General features: G+C 33.4%; 1 protein-coding gene across 3 annotated transcripts in view; it reads right to left on the reverse strand.

Annotated features, from left to right (window-relative positions):
• Positions 1-1,501: 1,501 nt before the first annotated feature.
• Positions 1,502-17,636, reverse strand: part of CLINT1 (clathrin interactor 1) — a 57,544-nt gene continuing 41,409 nt past the window's right edge. For 2 of the 3 annotated variants that reach the window (XM_055560685.1, XM_055560687.1), the window contains 5 exons: positions 16,537-16,606; positions 9,683-9,757; positions 5,869-6,161; positions 4,166-4,370; positions 1,502-3,214 (listed from right to left, as the gene is read on the reverse strand). In XM_055560685.1, the coding sequence (XP_055416660.1) occupies positions 2,868-3,214; positions 4,166-4,370; positions 5,869-6,161; positions 9,683-9,757; positions 16,537-16,606 (990 nt within the window). In that variant the 3' untranslated portion in view covers positions 1,502-2,867. The remainder of the gene's footprint in view (positions 3,215-4,165; positions 4,371-5,868; positions 6,162-9,682; positions 9,758-16,536; positions 16,607-17,636) is intronic. The other variant, XM_055560686.1, reaches the window with a different exon arrangement.

Here is a 17,636-nt window from a genome sequence, read left to right on the forward strand (position 1 = left end):
ATATGGGTTAAAATGACATGTGGTGAAATGGTTGGCACAGTGACTGGTGCATAGGAAGTTCCTGACACTGAAGCACATTTACATAAATGATAAAGACGAGACGCAAAGAACAAACATTTATAGCATATATGTCAGGGCTGCTGATCTCACCATTTAATTACTCAACACTTTTAAATTTTAAGTTCATTATAGAAAAAAATATGAGGCCTCAGAGAAGTCAGATAAATTGATCAAGGTGTCACACAGAAAGTGAGAGGTTGAAATAGGATTAGATCTGCTTCCAAGTCCATGCTCTTTCTACAATGCAATGCTATCTCCTAGGACAGCACACAAAGCCAGTTTGTTTCAGAAATCTATTCACCATTAAGGTGTGTTCTGTGCTCAGGACAGTTAGCTTTATTTCACTATTTCATAAATACTTGAGAGAAAAAAAGTATTAACTCTTCCTTCCAAATATAAGTACCTATAGGCCTCAATTTATTAGTGACTAGCCCCTAACCAATAGCATTATTGATATCATTCAGGCAATTTATTAAAATTTAAAAAAAAATAAACATCCAAAGTACTATACAAAAACACTGTATACATTTATGGTTCCTGAAGATCATAACAGAGAAGTAAAAAACATCTGAAGAGGGAAAAAAAGTGAATCTGGCAGTGGAGATTCACACAAGTGTATGTAAATTGCAAGAACAGTAACTAATTCTCCTTCACTCCCCCAAATATTAAGCAAATATTCAGAGATAAATCATTAAACCGAATGGAATTCCAATGAGGCAAGTTTTGTTTTCTTTTCATGGGCTCTGAAACTGAAACTACTAGTAAAACAGCAAACTGTATGTTGAGACACAGTAATAACTAAGGTAGGGGCTCACTTCTGTCTTCAGAAGTACAACACTAGAAGAAGCCATAGTACAAAAAATGCTTGAGATAAATCTCAGTTTTATTAAAAAAATTTTTTTAAACACAAAAGTTTAGAAACAAACTATTTCTTTTAAGGACCGTATATATTTGAGAAGGTGATGCTATACTTCTCAATTTAAAGAAAAAATTCAAGATTACAGATTTCAAATATCAATGAAGATACTCTCCATGCTGCTACCAGAGCCTGGTTTGATTGCTCTGAAGTAACAGCACTTGAAAGCTCCTATTCTTTGAAACTAATTTAAACACATTGAATTGTTGAAAGATTAAAAACCACAGTCAGCTAATTACACTCTCTCTCATCTCTTATTCAGCAAATGAATCACTTTTCATTACTGCTTAGCAGAAGTACATGAATTTCTGCCTAATTAGAAATGTTGTAGATGGAACATTAGCAAAAATGGAGCAGGTCAGGATATCTTTGCTGCTTCATTTTTAATTCCTAACAGTAGAGTCTGATAGGAAGGAATAGAGAAGTCATTAAATAATTTTAAATTATTCATAAAAATTACTTTACCCAAATTATAATTATTTTTTCCCCAAACGGTCTCAAATGTCTAACATAATGAAAGAAAAAGCAGTTCAACATTGATTTTAATGAACATTTTAATGTTATGTATAACAGAACTTTATGAATACAATGGAAACAAAGTTTCATCAATTTAAAAAATTTCAACACAAAGTGGGGAGGTAATAATTTGATACCTATATTATTCATTTTAAAAAATATTCCCAGCTTGAGGGTGAAACAATTTTGCATTCCAAACTCTAGAATCATGATTTTCATGTGAGCTTAATGCAGAATTACAGCAGGAAAACAAAAAACATCTTAATTAATTTCCTTTATTTGCATTAAATCAATAAAATCTTTGACTGCTACAGGTATCCTTTAATAATATAGATATTTAACTTGCCTCTATTGGAACCATATTGCTAATGCCATATTATATACACTCAAAACCAAAACAAAACAATACTGTATAAAATCTAAAAGCCAACATTGTTGAGTTCTTACATTTATATTTAAGGTCTTAATGAATTTTCACCTTTTCAATTTTTTTAAAAGACACCAAAAAAAATAAATATTTTTCTCTTTTGACTGTTCCTGACTATTACATGGTGGCTACAGGGATAAACATGGAAGGGAAGTCTTGCCAGGTTAATCACTGCAAAGTGTAAATAATGACTGCTAAAACCAAAAATACTGGAGGTTTTTTTTTTAAAGGAAACCATAGAGCAGTCCCGAAAAAAATATTTTTTCTAGTTCTGCACAGGATAATTATAGCAGAAGAAATGGGAAAAGTCCCATAGCTATCACCAATTGCTTAAAGAGGTTTTGTTACAATAAAAATTTGGATAGTATAATAGCAGTGTTGTTGGAACATTAGCAAAAGTATATACATTCCAGTTACCTTTGATTTAGCCATAATCACATATGTATGCCTTTTTTGGACAAAAATATATATTTTTATAAAAAACTGATCATCCAACTTTAATGATTTCATATATGGACTCACGAGTGGTAGTAAAAGGAACAGACCCAATTGTGACAAGGTGATTCAGGGACAGAAAAATCAAGTTCTTCAGGAAAAGAAAAGTATAAAATTAGAGATTCAAACATGTTTATTCAGCCCTATTCTAGTCTTCCCACATATTATGATATTAAAATTGGCTCTTCAATTTATAAAGGCTTTCAACGATCTCACTACCCCATTTGTGGTCTCACTGGAAAAATGTTTCAGACTGCCTCATCTGAAGTGCCCTTGCCTGGCCATCTAAAATACTAGACATTTCACTTTTATAAAACAGCCTTTTTGGCTCTTAATGTAGGTTTATTTTAATTAATTGATAAAAGAAAGGGGAGTTGATTAGCATTTTCCATCCCAACATCACCTATCTACACCGCTAAAAATCCTTCACTCAATCTGTTCCTTTATATTCTCTTATTTGCTAAAGTTGGCGAAATTTGCAAAGGCATCTTGCTTGGGTTGCACAGTTCCAGAAGTCATGGCTAAGTTGGGCATGCCCATTCCCATTGTGCCTGTCAGGCCCATCCCTGTAGTTGACATCCCTATGTTCATATTCATGCCCATCATGCTCTGGTTCATCATTGGACTATTTCCAAGAGGGGCCATTCCCATGGTGCCAGTCATCACATTGGGCATGCTCATAGGCATGGGTCCCCCCATCAAAGGATTAGTTTGAGGCCGGACAGGAAGCATGTTCGATGGAGAACTGAGGTTTACAGCTCCAAAACTTTGGGTCATCATATTCATAGGCTGTTGCATATCTAACAGAAGAAGAGAGACAAAAGAACTTTACCATTATAAATAATCTTAGACTTAGAGAGCAGAAAAATAATACAACCTTCCTGACCATCAATACTTGTAAGCCTCAATAAAATTACTTCATAGTGATTTTATAAGAGAAGTCAATTGTCAATTAACTTGTATTGATTACTCTTGAGAAATATTCAGTGGCTGTCAGCTCTGGTTTCCCCAAGATGTAGAAATAGTAAGAGTGGCCTGGGGGAAAACATCAGGCAATTTAAAATCATTCCTATAAAATCTATTATTGAATCCAACGTAACAAGTTGTCAAGAGCTATTGTGTATCAAAACCTTTAAAAAGGTTTTATCCTTTGACTTGCTCTATTTTTAGAACATCATACTAAGGGAAAACAATCACAAATACAAAATTTACACAAAATCATGGAGTTATTTATGGCAAAAAGCTGGAAACAATGGAAATAGAGGAACTGCCCAGTAATATGATGGATAACTATAAAGATTCAAAAGTCATACTTTCTTAAGAATATTCAACACAGGACAAACAACAATTTAATGTTGAATGTGAACTCCAAGAAATATAGACATAACACTCTAAAGCATTAAAAATGCGGTTAGCAAAGATGGAATGTGAAGAAATATCAATTAATAGTGATTATCCCTGGATTATGGAGTTCAGATGAGTTTTGTTTCCTTGACATATCTGCCTATGTTAAAAACAGTATTTTTTATTTTAGTGATCAGGCTCCTAAAACTCACCATCATACAATAAATGTTATCATGCTAAGACCAGAATACAAAGCAATTTAATGCGGCAGAAGGGATACCAGATCTTATGTGAAAAAAAATCTTAATGTGAACACAAAGCTGCCTTCAGTACGTTTTAAAGTAGTCCTGGCATAAGGGCAAAGGATTACAAGTACACAAACAAATGGATGTCTTGCAGTAACTTACTCTGTTGTTGAATCATTGTATTGAGTGATGGCTGCTGGGGTTTCGAAGGCTGCATACCAGGTAGTAAGTTGTCTAGGCTGATGTTTACACTGGGGTCAGACCAAGTAGAGGGCAGGGTTTTGCTGACTGACTTCTGGACCATATCTGTATTCTGATTATAGAGAGGATTAGGCTTCTGCAGCACTGTGCTAACATTTTGCAAAGGCTGGAAAATAGAAAAATGCTCTAAAAATTAAGTATCTTATCTATAAAGATTATCAAATGGCAATTTAATCACAGTAACTCCAAATACTGATATATACTAGACTTTGTAATAAACTTCTGAAACTTTTAATGTTCTGTATTAAGGTCTTCAATACCCTTCCTGTACCACTAGCCTCCCATAATATTCCTCCTGAAGTCCAAATCATATTTGGAGAAAAAACTAAGATATTTACATTAACAATTATCCTCCCATCACCCCAAGTCTAGAAGCCACCATCCCAAGGTAACTACTAACTTCAGGTTAGTACAACTTTAAGGAAATACAGAAGTGGAAATTTATTCTTACAAAATGGAATTCAGGGTATAAGTTCTCATGCTAAAAAAAAAAAAAAAAAGGGCAAAACCATCAAGACAGCAAATTATACTCCAGAAAACCCGACTGATGTAGCCTTGCTCCATGTACATTTCTATTGCCTAAAGTGAGCAACACTAGTGGAACTAGCTATAATATGGACCAATTCAGGAGGAGAGATTCAGGAAAAAGCAGCAGAGGTACCTGGTAATTACTACCAGAATAACTGCAGCAAGGACAGAAAAAGGGAAAGCGATAGGAGTAGGAGGAATAATTAAAAATGGACCAATGCAAAGAATCACAACACAGATGCAATTAAGACTGTAAATAAGTAGACTGGCTTTATGATGAGACCATATGAAACAAACACTATAAAGAATAAACTAGCTTGGGCTTGTTCAGTTCAATTTAATGGCACTGGTATGGGTTTTATGTCCTTTGTTTTTAATGTTAGGTCTAATATCTGTTATACAGATGAGTCACCTTTCTGTTTCTTCCATCTCTTCCTTCATCCTAACACCCCAAAGAAGATAATCTACACATTAAAATGAATAATTAGCATCATAAGCAAATATTCTGAATAGCCTGAGTCAAAAATAGCAAGTTCCTGGTACAATTCAGACAAATATACACTTGTTTTAATTCTGAGTGAGTATTAGGTGATTTAGATTTAATTTTTTAAAGTGAATTACAAAGTTCCTATTCAGTTGTTTTTCTTTATGAAAGTGAGAGTTGAAAGCCTATATAAACATTATATAATGTATAGGAGGCCCAGAATAGGGAAGAACATTATTTTAGAGAATACTCTTCTGTATTAGCAATATCTCTCTATTCCTTCTTCTTAAAAACACTTTTTTAAACTATTAAAATAAATACCAATTATTTGTTCAATAAAATTTTCAGCAAATGCCTCCTCTGTGAAAGGTATCACACTTGGCTTTGCATGGACAGCCAGATGGGTGAGAAAGCCTTGCCCTGGAGAACCAAATGACTATTCCAGGGGAAAGGGCACAAGGTAAATGCAATGTACAAAAGTAATCTATGTATCACATACTTATTTTTCTGTTTTATGCCAATCTTCCATTAGATTAGTCACAGTACCTCAAAAATTATGAATTACCATTTCCAAGGGAGGCAGGTAACTTACCTGTGATCTTGACATGGGCAAACCCAGCCCTACAGTATTAGTGCTCATCATGGAGAAATTCATACTCTGGGAAGATGCCATAGTTGCCTGTGATGAGCCCATAAGATCGAATAGGTCTGAAGAATTTGAGGCAGCTGGAGGTGGGCCTAAAGCTGGTTGTGAGCTACTGACAAGCTCTACAGCTGGCTGTGAGGCACTGCCGAAGAGCTCGCCACTGGCAGCAACAGGGACTGATGGGGCTTGGTTGAAGGCACTCCAGTCACCAAAGTCTCCATTCCCACTTGTTGCTGTTACTGAGAAAGAAAGAATGATAAGGGTAAGAAAGTTTCTGACATGCCTAGAACAAATTTAACAATCTACCAACTGAAACAAATTAGAGCTGATCTGTGTCCATCCAAATTAGCATCTGTAGGTACCATCTCCATCTGGACATCATTTTTTCTCATGAATATTCCATGAGTGTTATTTAACAAGGTGGCAAAGAAAAAATAAAAACTTCCACATATAAAGTAAAATCCATCTCTGGCCATTGGCAGGTCTAAGGTAACACCATGAAATGATAGAAACCAAAACTTTCCTTCAACCTAAGCATGCATATCAACTATGTTTCTAGCTAAATTATATATGAACTAGCCTGCTGCTGCTGCTGCTAAGCTCCCCTCAAAACAAGAACAAAACTCTAAACTGGTTAAACCTTTTGCTGGGAGGGTTCATTCATTATTTGGAAAGGGTCAAAGAGAAAGCAAGCTATGACTTATACCATCTCATGGAAATAAAACCCCAAATTCATTAAAACATAAAACAAAAATGCAACGAAATTAAGAGTAGGACTAGTAAATTTCTGTAAGAAGTTCTCACCCATTTGGCCATGCTTCCACTTAAAATATAAAGGCTACAGAGAGCTATGATATTATAACCTTAGAAAACTGCTCACTTCAAATGGAACTGTTCAATCTATTTACGTTAAAAAGTGGGGCAAGTCTTAAGAGGGGAACTCATGCTAATTTTTTTTAAAAAGGAACAAAACTGTCACTATGCTTCAAAGTATAATAAGTTTAAGAACTTAATGTATTTAATAATATAAAAATTAATAGATTAATTAATAGACTGAAATATTTTAGAGAATGGACTCTGTCCCTAACTGGCTGTGTGGCCCTAACTTAATCTTCTATATGCCTTACCTTTGGATTGAACCTATGCCCCCTGCAGTGGAAGCGCAGAGTCTTAACCACTGGACAGCCAGGCAAGCTCCCTGTGCCCTACTTTTTAAAAAATCTAAGTTGAGAAGATTAAATAACTTAATATATAGTAAATGCCATTTAAGGTTTGTTATTGTTACTTTGGATTAACTGTGACAAGACAGAGGTGAGCTCAAGTGTCACTCTTTCCTTCAGGAATGCCATATAAAAGTGTAAGTCAAACTTCTATAAATTCTGCATACAATATTAAGTATTTAGAACACAATAAAGTCAAGTTATACTTAAAAAAAATTTTTTTAAGTTAGTCTATACAAAATAAACAAACCTTACTTCAAGAAAGGGACAAACAGATACACATGAATTAATGGAAGCTGAAAAAAGCAAAGGTGAAGAAAGAGCTACATGTGAACTGTCCTCTGAAAGTGAATAGTGTGCAGTTCCGAGTTAATCACACCATTGCTTTGCTATCTTCACTTACAACTTGGAAATGCATTTTGTCTAGCCTAAAAGGTAAGCAACCACTATAATACTGTATCTCATTATGCTAAATATCAAAAGAGAACAATAACATTAAGTCTTTACAATTATATTCTTCTATTACCATATTATATTATAAGCACCCTCAAAAGAGAAAATAATTCATTAGAAACCCCAAGCTCTATCAACAATTTAATGTAAGAACTGGGCTAATATTCATTACCTCAGGGTTTTGCTAAAACATGTCTTTGATCTTTACAAAAATGACTGAATTAAGAGTTTTACAATTAGTTCTATATATTAAACAATTTAAATTACTTTAAGGAAGACTGCTGGATAAAGGTAAACTGTATGCTGATTTTCTATCTGCTTGATCTAGAAAACAGAGTAAGAATGGAAACTGGGGCAAAATGTGTTGCCCCTTCTGAAAACTTTATCTGAAATGATTAATCATGAGAGGAAGAGATTTCTAGTGAGGCATATATTGTTCAGAAATGATTAATCATTGTTCCAACAGTTTCAGCCCCTTGCGTAATGGTGATCAGGTTATATTAATCACATGCATACAGATGAAGAGATGCATCACTTACCAACATTAACATATTTGATTTATTTGCATAGTAGGCAACTTTATATACATAAAAACTTTTGAGAATTACACAAGCAGCCTGTAAAACTGGGGCAATGTTTATTTTCCACTTTGATTTGCCTAAAGTAAGGTATTAACATTTAGAAGTCATAGTCACACTTTTAAAATGAAGCACTTCATTACTCCACAATGCTAATTTCTGGGAAATACTTGGAATTTATACAAGTTGTCCAAATAACCCAATTCACATTAAAAACTATGCAACTTTCTTCCTAAATCCTCACAAACCTAAACTAGCTGTTACTAAATATAAATTTTAATCTAATTAATAATGGGGACATACAACTCTACTGAAAACAAGACTGAGTTTTTTCTCTTTGCCTCACCTCATATTTATGATTTTTATATGTAAGTTTTTTATATTATCTCTCAAATTTGAGACTGACCAGATTTTACAGAAAAAACAAACATTAGAACCAACACTTTACAACCTAAGAGACACTTAATAATGAACTTAAGACTCCATTCTACACATTTCTATAGACATTATAAAGAACCATGACAAGAAGCATTATTCCGAATCTTAGAAAGGTAGAGGCTCATATACTAAAGTATATGGCAGAGGCAGTAAGATAAAACATATTAATAAAAAAGGGGAAAAATACAAGCCCTTCACTCAATACACGATGTTTAAGTCTGTATTTTGCTTAGATGTTAAAACTTTTTTGCCATTAAAAAAAAAATTGAGTGTCTAATTGATATGTAACATTCTGTTAGTTTCAGGTAGACAACATAATGATTTGATCTTTACAAATACTGTGAATCGATCACAGCAAATCTAGGGTATTTTAAAATTTCTTATTTAACTAACATAGAATGAGGAAGTTTTATTTTCCTCACATTCAAGGATATGTCAAAATGAAGTTCAGTTATTTTTCATAAAAATTCTAAGATACCTAAATTTCAAAGAAATGAATTTTGGCAAAATAGTCTGCCCAATTCCAATGTCCCTGAATTTCATTCAAGAAAATCATTAATATTTTCTTTTGCTAAGATGAGATTTATACTTATTCACACTCCTACCCACCTACCCCCACCCCCTTCCTCCCTCCAGAGAAAACGAAACAAGAGTCACTTATGAGTGAGGAGAATTTTATTTAGGTGTACCTGAGTAGTTTGCAATGAAATTAATTCATTGGGCACATTTACGATATTGCTGCTGCCACTGCTGCTAAGTCGCTTCAGTCGTGTCTGACTCTGCGCAACCCCAGAGACGGCAGCCCACCAGGCTCCCCTGTCCCTGGGATTCTCCAGGCAAGAACACTGGAGTGGGTTGCCATTTCCTTCTCCAATGTATGAAAGTGAAAAGTGAAAGTGAACCAGCCTAATAAAATACCTTTGTGAATAAATTCTTTGATAAGTGGGAATTACAAATACTACAAGTAGAAAAATGGCTGAAAGAAGCAGATAGGGAACAGGGTGGGGGAAGAGCTGTTTTGGTAACCTTTTCACTGCCTCTAGATTTCTGGCCAGTCAAATCATATCATACCTTGGGAAGGGAAGTTGCCTGATGCAGCAGCTGAGCCAAAGTCAGCAAATCCTCCAAATAAATCAGCTGAGCCGCCTAGAAATTAAATATGAGGGAAAAATTGTTAGGACCACAGCACAATTGATAGCAGTTTTATTAGGAAGCTATTTTAGCACAGTACTCAAAAATTACTCAATATATTAGACCCCAAGACCTATCATAAAAGCTAGTTAGCTGATCTAGCTTTTTATGCTACCATGTTCCCTTTAAGCTATCACCGACTCTCTAATACCCTCAGTTCTGTATCTACTGATTGATACAACTGTTATTAAAGTTATCCCTTACTTACACTTCACAAACCTAATGTAGGCATACAGTTTATCTGACCAATCACGCCCTATATAAGAATCTTCAATGGATGCTAAAACCTGGGAAACATGTTTTGGGGTAATAGGATAATCAAATATTCTCAAATCATCACCCTACAGATTATTTAAAAATAAAAAGGGATGAAGCTATTTTTACAATGCAGAAATTAGATGGATACCATCTTAAACAATGTCAGGTGCTCTAACTTAATGTCACTAATAATTGGAGAAAATAGTACTCATAGGCCTTCTAATATAAGGGACTAAAAACGAGATCATCACCCATGTAGAAATTCTTTCCCAGAATATTTAACCAGAATCCAATCATGAGGAATAAATCAGACAAATACAAATCAAGGAACATTCTGCAAAACAACTCTCCAGACTTTTCAGAACATGTCATCATAAAAGACAAAAAAGACTGGGACCACTCCAGATTAAAGAAGCCTAAAGGAACATGGCAAGTAAATGAAATGAGGTAACTGAGATACCAGGGAAATGTGAATATGATCTATTATACAGTAATACTGTTTTAATGTTAAATTCCCAAAGTATGATCATTATATTATGATGATGATGATGGAAAATGTCCTTGCTGTAAGGAGACATATACTCAAGTATTTTAGGGTAAAATGTCACAATGCTTGTAATTCTCTCTTAAACAGTGCACAATAAGAAAAGAAAAAAAAAGAACTAGAAAGAGAAAGAAACTGTGACACATTTTCTGCAGCTTGGTATTTAAAAAAATAGAGGAAAAAAAAACTTTGAAGTTGATCTGCATAGAAGTCAGTTTTAATAACTACAGGAAAAACAATGAATGCAATGATTTAGGTGGACTTTTTTTCTCCTACTATTTACTTGCAAATACTTGCATTTTTAGTATTTGAAAAAATAGTAGCTTTTTGCTACTTCCAGACTCGTGTTTCTAAAGAGGTGAGATTCAAATCATAAGACTGCAGGTCAATCTCTGCTTGCATAACATCACATTCTCATACAAATTTTCACTTGTAAACACTACATAAGTAAGAATATTTCCTTTTATCTACAATTTGAAAAGTAAATTTTATATTCCACTTCCCAATTCAGTTACCAAGGAAATAGCAATAGTCAACCGATCTAAAACCTTAAATAGCTGTCCTTGTTTTTTGTTTGTCCTTAAAGATTTCACCTCTTAAAAGAGTCACAACCTTAGAAATTTAGAGCAGCAGTTCAATTATAGTGCTTTTAGTGTTATGTGAACATTATATAGGTTACATCACAGCTGCTTAGCCTGCAGTGCTTAGAAACTAGCCAGGTGGGACTAGAACATCTGGGCTGCACTCAAACACCACCAGGGACAGCTTCCAACATCTGGTGCCATTTCTGAATTGTCTTATCGCTGCAAGACATTCTGCCCCATCTGCTACACTCAACTGGGTTAATTAAACTAGAACCATCTCCCCTTCTTAATAAATGGCCAGCAGTAATAAATGGAACAAATCAGTTTCTGATACATGTATACTTGGTATTTCTTTTTAATGCACATTTACTATAGTCACCTATCAGCAGGTCTAACGAATTCCTCATTTCTTCACCTCATAACAGATGCACAAATTCACATATATACCCATTCACCATGAACTAACTTCCATGAAGGCTGAGGTTCTCTACTCTGAGCAACAATTAAAGCTCACATGTCTACTTCTGCTTTATCTAAAGATAAATATCACAATGATTTCTCTCTAAAGGTACATATGTCATAATACATACAAAAGATGATGTGTACAAAAGATCAGTGAGCTATATTTTTTAACTATATAAACAAGCACATATGATCCAAGTATACAGTTAGGTAACAGAAAGATAATCTTTTATTATAGCATTAAGGGATTATTAATAGAAGGAAAACTGGGGATTATTTTCATTTTCTTCATTTAAACAGTGAATAGATATCAGTATGTAATTTATTATGCCAAATAAGTTAGGGAAATCTTATCCAGTCCGGGCTACAAAGAAAATTCATGCTGTGAAGAAAAGCACTGAGTAACGTGAAATCGTAACTTCATACTGGTGACATGCTTTATTTTTGTCACATCCTGAATTTAATATTTCAAGTGAGAATCTATTTTAGTTATTCTACTGCTCTACCTCCTAACACCTAAACTAAAATTATACAATGTTCATAATGTATCTACAGCAAATATTATTATTTTCTCCAACCATACTATAGGGAATTTAATTTCAAATATGACTAATTTAAGAACACTGGAGGGGAAAGAATAGAAACACAAATATAAATATTTTACACATAGAAGCCACCTTTCCTTGAAAGGGATTTAACTCTTCTCCATCTTTTGAAGTACTGCAGATTATGCTTCTACTTATGTTTTACATAATGTGATCCTCAACTTTGGAAACTATCTCAGAAATTAAAAATCTTTTATTTCATTTAGAAAAGTTTCTCACTCTGAGAAGGGACTATCCATATATGCATGTTGTTATGCATACCAATGCTTAAATTTAACAAAATTTCTATATTTAAGCATTTTTCTAGATAACATCCATCTAAGGGAATTTAAATAAGAATAATGTACCAAAAATTGCTGCATGGGGAAGACTGCTAAATTTCACAATAAGAGCTATCCTTCAAGATTCCCACATGAGAGGTGTCATTATAAATGAACCATTTCCATCTGCCTTTTCAGGGCAGCAAGGAGGTTATTTACAGTCACCAGCTGGGAACATGTATTTCCAAAGCAATACTGTGAACAGGAAAAACACAGCTGAACTAGACAGTGCTTTAACTACAAATGGACATTTTCTTTAATAAAGAATTTAATCTAGATTATATTATGAAAACTTTTGCAAGAGGAATTTTAATAAATACAAAATGAAAATGCAAAAAATTATAAATATATGATGAATAACTAAATAAGTTTTTTAAAAAAATAAGGATAAACAACCCCATTTTTTTAAAAAAAGGACAAAGAAAATGAATAGACAAGTTACAACTGGCATATAAAACATGAAGAGTTTCAAATTCAGTCATCAAACATATACAAAATAAAATGAAATATTATTTTTCTCCTTACCAAAATGCAATATTTTCAAAGATACTATTTCACTACTTTTATAACAGAGAAAAGTTTGGAAACAAAACCTAATGTCCAAAAAATAAGATGCTTACCAATCAAGTAGATTACAGCATATTTAGATAATGTTAAGATTATAAAGCAATTAAAGGTATGCAAATACCAACTATCGTTAAGGAATGGTCATGAGATTTTAAGTGAAAAAGAAATTAAAAAAAATGTAATAATGATAAAAATCTTTATCTAGAAGCCTGAAAAATATTTGAAAGATAATGCTTAAATATACTGACTGATAATATAGAAAATATAAAATAAGAATATTCACCCCAATTATTAACAGTTAACTTTATCTCAGTTACAGTGAATTACTTTTTTCCATAAAATTTCTAAAATGAGCATACATTAATTTTAATTAGTGAAAACAGAATATGGCAAAACATTTTTAGTAAACTTGGTTTAAACTAGAGACAACTCCCATGAAAATTCTAATATATAAATTGGTTTGTAACAACCAGTAACTTGGCTACCTTCTCCAGGGGATCTTCCCGACCCAGGGATCGAACCCGGGTCTCTGGCATTCCAGGCAGACGCTTTAACCGCTGAGCTACCGGGGAAGCCCATATCCATGTAAATATTCTCAACTAACTAACTGGATAGAGGGTAACAGGTTCAAATGTATATAAAGTGAAGATTTTGGATTTGATGTATGTTAATCTTATGTATTTTTTAACTTAAAATCAAAACATATTGCAAGCCTTGTAAAATCTATTTTCTCTTCAACCTCATTAATTGTACTAGAAATAACTTACAGAATAGTATGTTAATCAAGACCTAAATTCATTAATTACAAAAGTGACAAAGGAGACAACGTAAACTTTTAGGACAAGATATACTAAAAAATGAAACAGAATGACTCTTGGCATTATATTTGTAACTGGCTTATTTTTTAAATACAGCAAATATACTATACATAAAAGTCATCAAAATATTATTTGAGTACAGATCTTAAAAGAACATCACCAGAGTGGGATATTTATCAAGACAGTCTCAAATAAATCTTGATAAATGGGTTTCATATGTCTATTTTTAAACTTGGTTGATATTCCACAATGATTTTACCACATATACTTCTAAAGATGCTAACAAGAAGGATGTAACAACACGTAAAAAAAGAAAATTCATTTTCTCCAAGGAGACATTTTTCTGGTGAGTGGTACAGAAGTCATATCTGCTTAGGTTTACAGTTCATGCCCATATTACTTGCATGATGGCACCATTATAAACACAGGCACATCTGGTAAATGACACCCAAATGGCATACCAAACAGCAATGCTAGTATGGTAGATTCTTTAAGACTTTCTCACATACAGGTGCTATAGATTTAAAATACAATTTTTTTTCCACTGCTGAATTCAATTTAAAATGTATTATTACTAAAAATATTTAAATAGAAATTCATGGTAATGAAATTCATCTTACTGATTGGAGGGGGTTCTGCACAAACTGGTTAAACAAACTGTTTCAAATAGGAGAGAACTTTAAAAAATAATTAGGTTGTCAACCCACTATCAGATGGTTTTTAGAAAATATTAAAAAATTAAGACAAGAAATATTTCGGATTTTATTCAGACTTTGTCTCAATTACTGTATTAATATTAACTACTACTTCTATTTAATTAGTCAATCTACTGTTAGCACTGGAAAAGAAAAATCACTCAAAGGTTTCTTGACAAGTAAAGGAAGCATGTTGGATTTAGTAATTCTCTCTGTTCAAAGTAATCCTGATAACACCAAGGAAAAGCTGGATTCACTCATCTGACCTTCCTAGTTAATTCTTCTCTGATTGCTCCATTAAAGCTTTCCACAGATGCATGAAAGGGGCTCTTAAATATTTCATACCAGGAAGTCCAAAATAGTTGATATTCTGTAACACTAAGTCTCTACTATATGATTACATGCTAACTACCAGTTAATACTACAGTTAAAATCTTCAGCATACAAAAAGACAGCACATAAATTGTTAAACAACTAATGTAGTTGTTTGTAACTCTGGGCATGACAGTTCAATAGATTTTAAAGAATAATTTTAGGAACAGTTATAGTTACAGAAAAAGAGAGACTGGAAATTGAAGAATCTCAGACATTGGTTTGAACGAGACACCCTAGTAAGTTAACACCCAATCTAAGAATTAATTTTATGGTAATAGGTAAGGAGTGGGAGAAAATAATCCCACTGTAAATTATTAAAATAAATTAATCACATGTGCTAAACTATCAGTGAGAAGTAATTTTCATCATAAACATTCACTTAAACTCTAATGTAAATTTTAAAATAATTAAGTTTTGAAAAATCATTACACACAACTAGAAACAATAGATTTACTTTGACATTTCTATGCCTATCTTGCCAGTTATATTTTATTGTGAAATGGAGTTTAAACAAAGATTTATTAAGCTACTTTGACTTGTAGTAGTTTATTATGACTCCACAATCCTCAAATGCAACCATAAAGGACCAATTTTCTTGAAAACAACTTATTGGGGATTAATAAAAAAAATATCTACCACATATTAGAAATCAAATTGAAGAAATCATTAAACTTCTCCGTGAGAAAATCATGGTGAATGGACTATTATTCTTTTGATATAGCCCTCTTAAAATATGTAAGGTAGATAGTTACACACTTTCACAGAATGCCCTTTTCCTCTATATATGTGTAACTATTTGTGACCCTTTACTAAGCATTATATCAATACCTCAAGCACCCAGGCCAGTGTCTGGCTCAATAAATGTTTACTGAATAAATGAATGAAAAGTGTAAATGAACTCTGTTGCTGCTGCTAAGTCACATCAGTCGTGTCCGACTCTGTGTGACCCCATAGACGGCAGCCCACCAGGCTCCCCCGTCCCTGGGATTCTCTAGGCAAGAACACTGGAGTGGGTTGCCATTTCCTTCTCCAATGCATCAAAGTGAAAAGTGAAAGTGAAGTCACTCAGTCATGTCCAACTCTTGGCGACCCCATGGACTGCAGCCTATGAGGCTCCTCCATCCATGGGATTTTCCAGGCAAGAGTACTGGAGTGGGGTGCCATTGCCTTCTCTGAAATGAACTCTAGGCATGGCTAATTTCAGAATATGAAAAGACAGTGAAATGGGAAGAGCAATATATTTCACTTATAGAGAAAGTAAAGGGACCCCAAATACTCAGTTCTAAGGAAATTGAGAGATTACTGAATTATCAAATACTTAAGTACTCGTTTTCCTTATTTTAGGCAATTAAATATTTCCTCCTAAATAATACTTAAGGCTTATTAATTTCACTTTAAAAGTAAATCTACTGTAAGAAAAATTTTTTAGAAATTTTCATTCCATCTCTTATTTGCCATTAAAAAAAATTACTCTGAAACCAACCAAAAGCCAATGTCGAAGCTTACCTGTTGATTGGCTGGTGCCGTCAAACAGATCGACAAGGTCACCAGATGACTTGCTGCTAGGCACTGAAGTCTGGAAACACACACAGAACTAATAAGCTTAGGAAACAAATTTCTACCACTTAAAAAAAAAAATCTGCTCTACTCATCTCCAATTCTCAACTTAGACACAAAAACCTGTAATTATCTGAATAAAGGCAGATTTCCTTTTCTGAAAAAAGAAAAGTGAACTTGAATCCCTTTAAAGAGATATTTTTAAGTAATTCTATTCCTAACTTATCCACACTCCTCTTTCCCCTAACTCCTTTCTTTTCCGAAATCAGATGAGTTTGGCATGTCCACTAATCCTGGATTACTTTCTCAATTCTTTTCTTACTGTATTTCACTATGAGAAAACGTATCTTCCAGATCCCACTCAAATATTAACGCAGAATCATTTGAGAAGCACACACACACACATTTTATACGCATATATACATATACACATATATATACAATATGCTGAATAGTAATTGCCCAGGGTGGGATCCTGGTCTGTAAAGTCTTACAAAGCTCCCTTGGTAATTTCAATGTGTAAGAAGGTCTGAGATCTACTGGATTGGAGGCCAAGATCCTATCCAGCTCTACAATTTTATGATTCTGTGAAGTTTAGCAACACTGTTTGTATATCATATTTGTCAGTATAATTCTATATTGGTGTGATATACCTTGACATATGTTTTATATTTAGTTTCCAAACTGTGGGGCTAGAGTTGTAATTTCTCTCTTCTCCATAGTCCTAAACACTCTAATACACAGGTCCAATATTTTCAATATAAACACACTAAATTAGAACAAAAGTGCTAGCAATAGGGAAATACTATAAATAAGTAGGCATATTAATTTGAGGTTCGAAGATTAAAACACTGTATACTGTGGTTCAAAAAGTCCTTGAGATTGAAAGATATCTGAAGTGGCTGAGTAACTTTTCAAGAACTTCAGAGTTCAAGACATCTGTTCAGCAGTAAAAGAAAGTCAAAAAGCATATATACTACAAATATAAAATATTTTTGGTGTGACATACATTCAGGCTGTACTACAAATTAATATTAAAATCTTTTAAG

Source organism: Bubalus kerabau, chromosome 1, assembly GCF_029407905.1.
Source record: "Bubalus kerabau isolate K-KA32 ecotype Philippines breed swamp buffalo chromosome 1, PCC_UOA_SB_1v2, whole genome shotgun sequence".
Classification (NCBI taxonomy): Eukaryota; Metazoa; Chordata; class Mammalia; order Artiodactyla; family Bovidae; genus Bubalus; species Bubalus kerabau.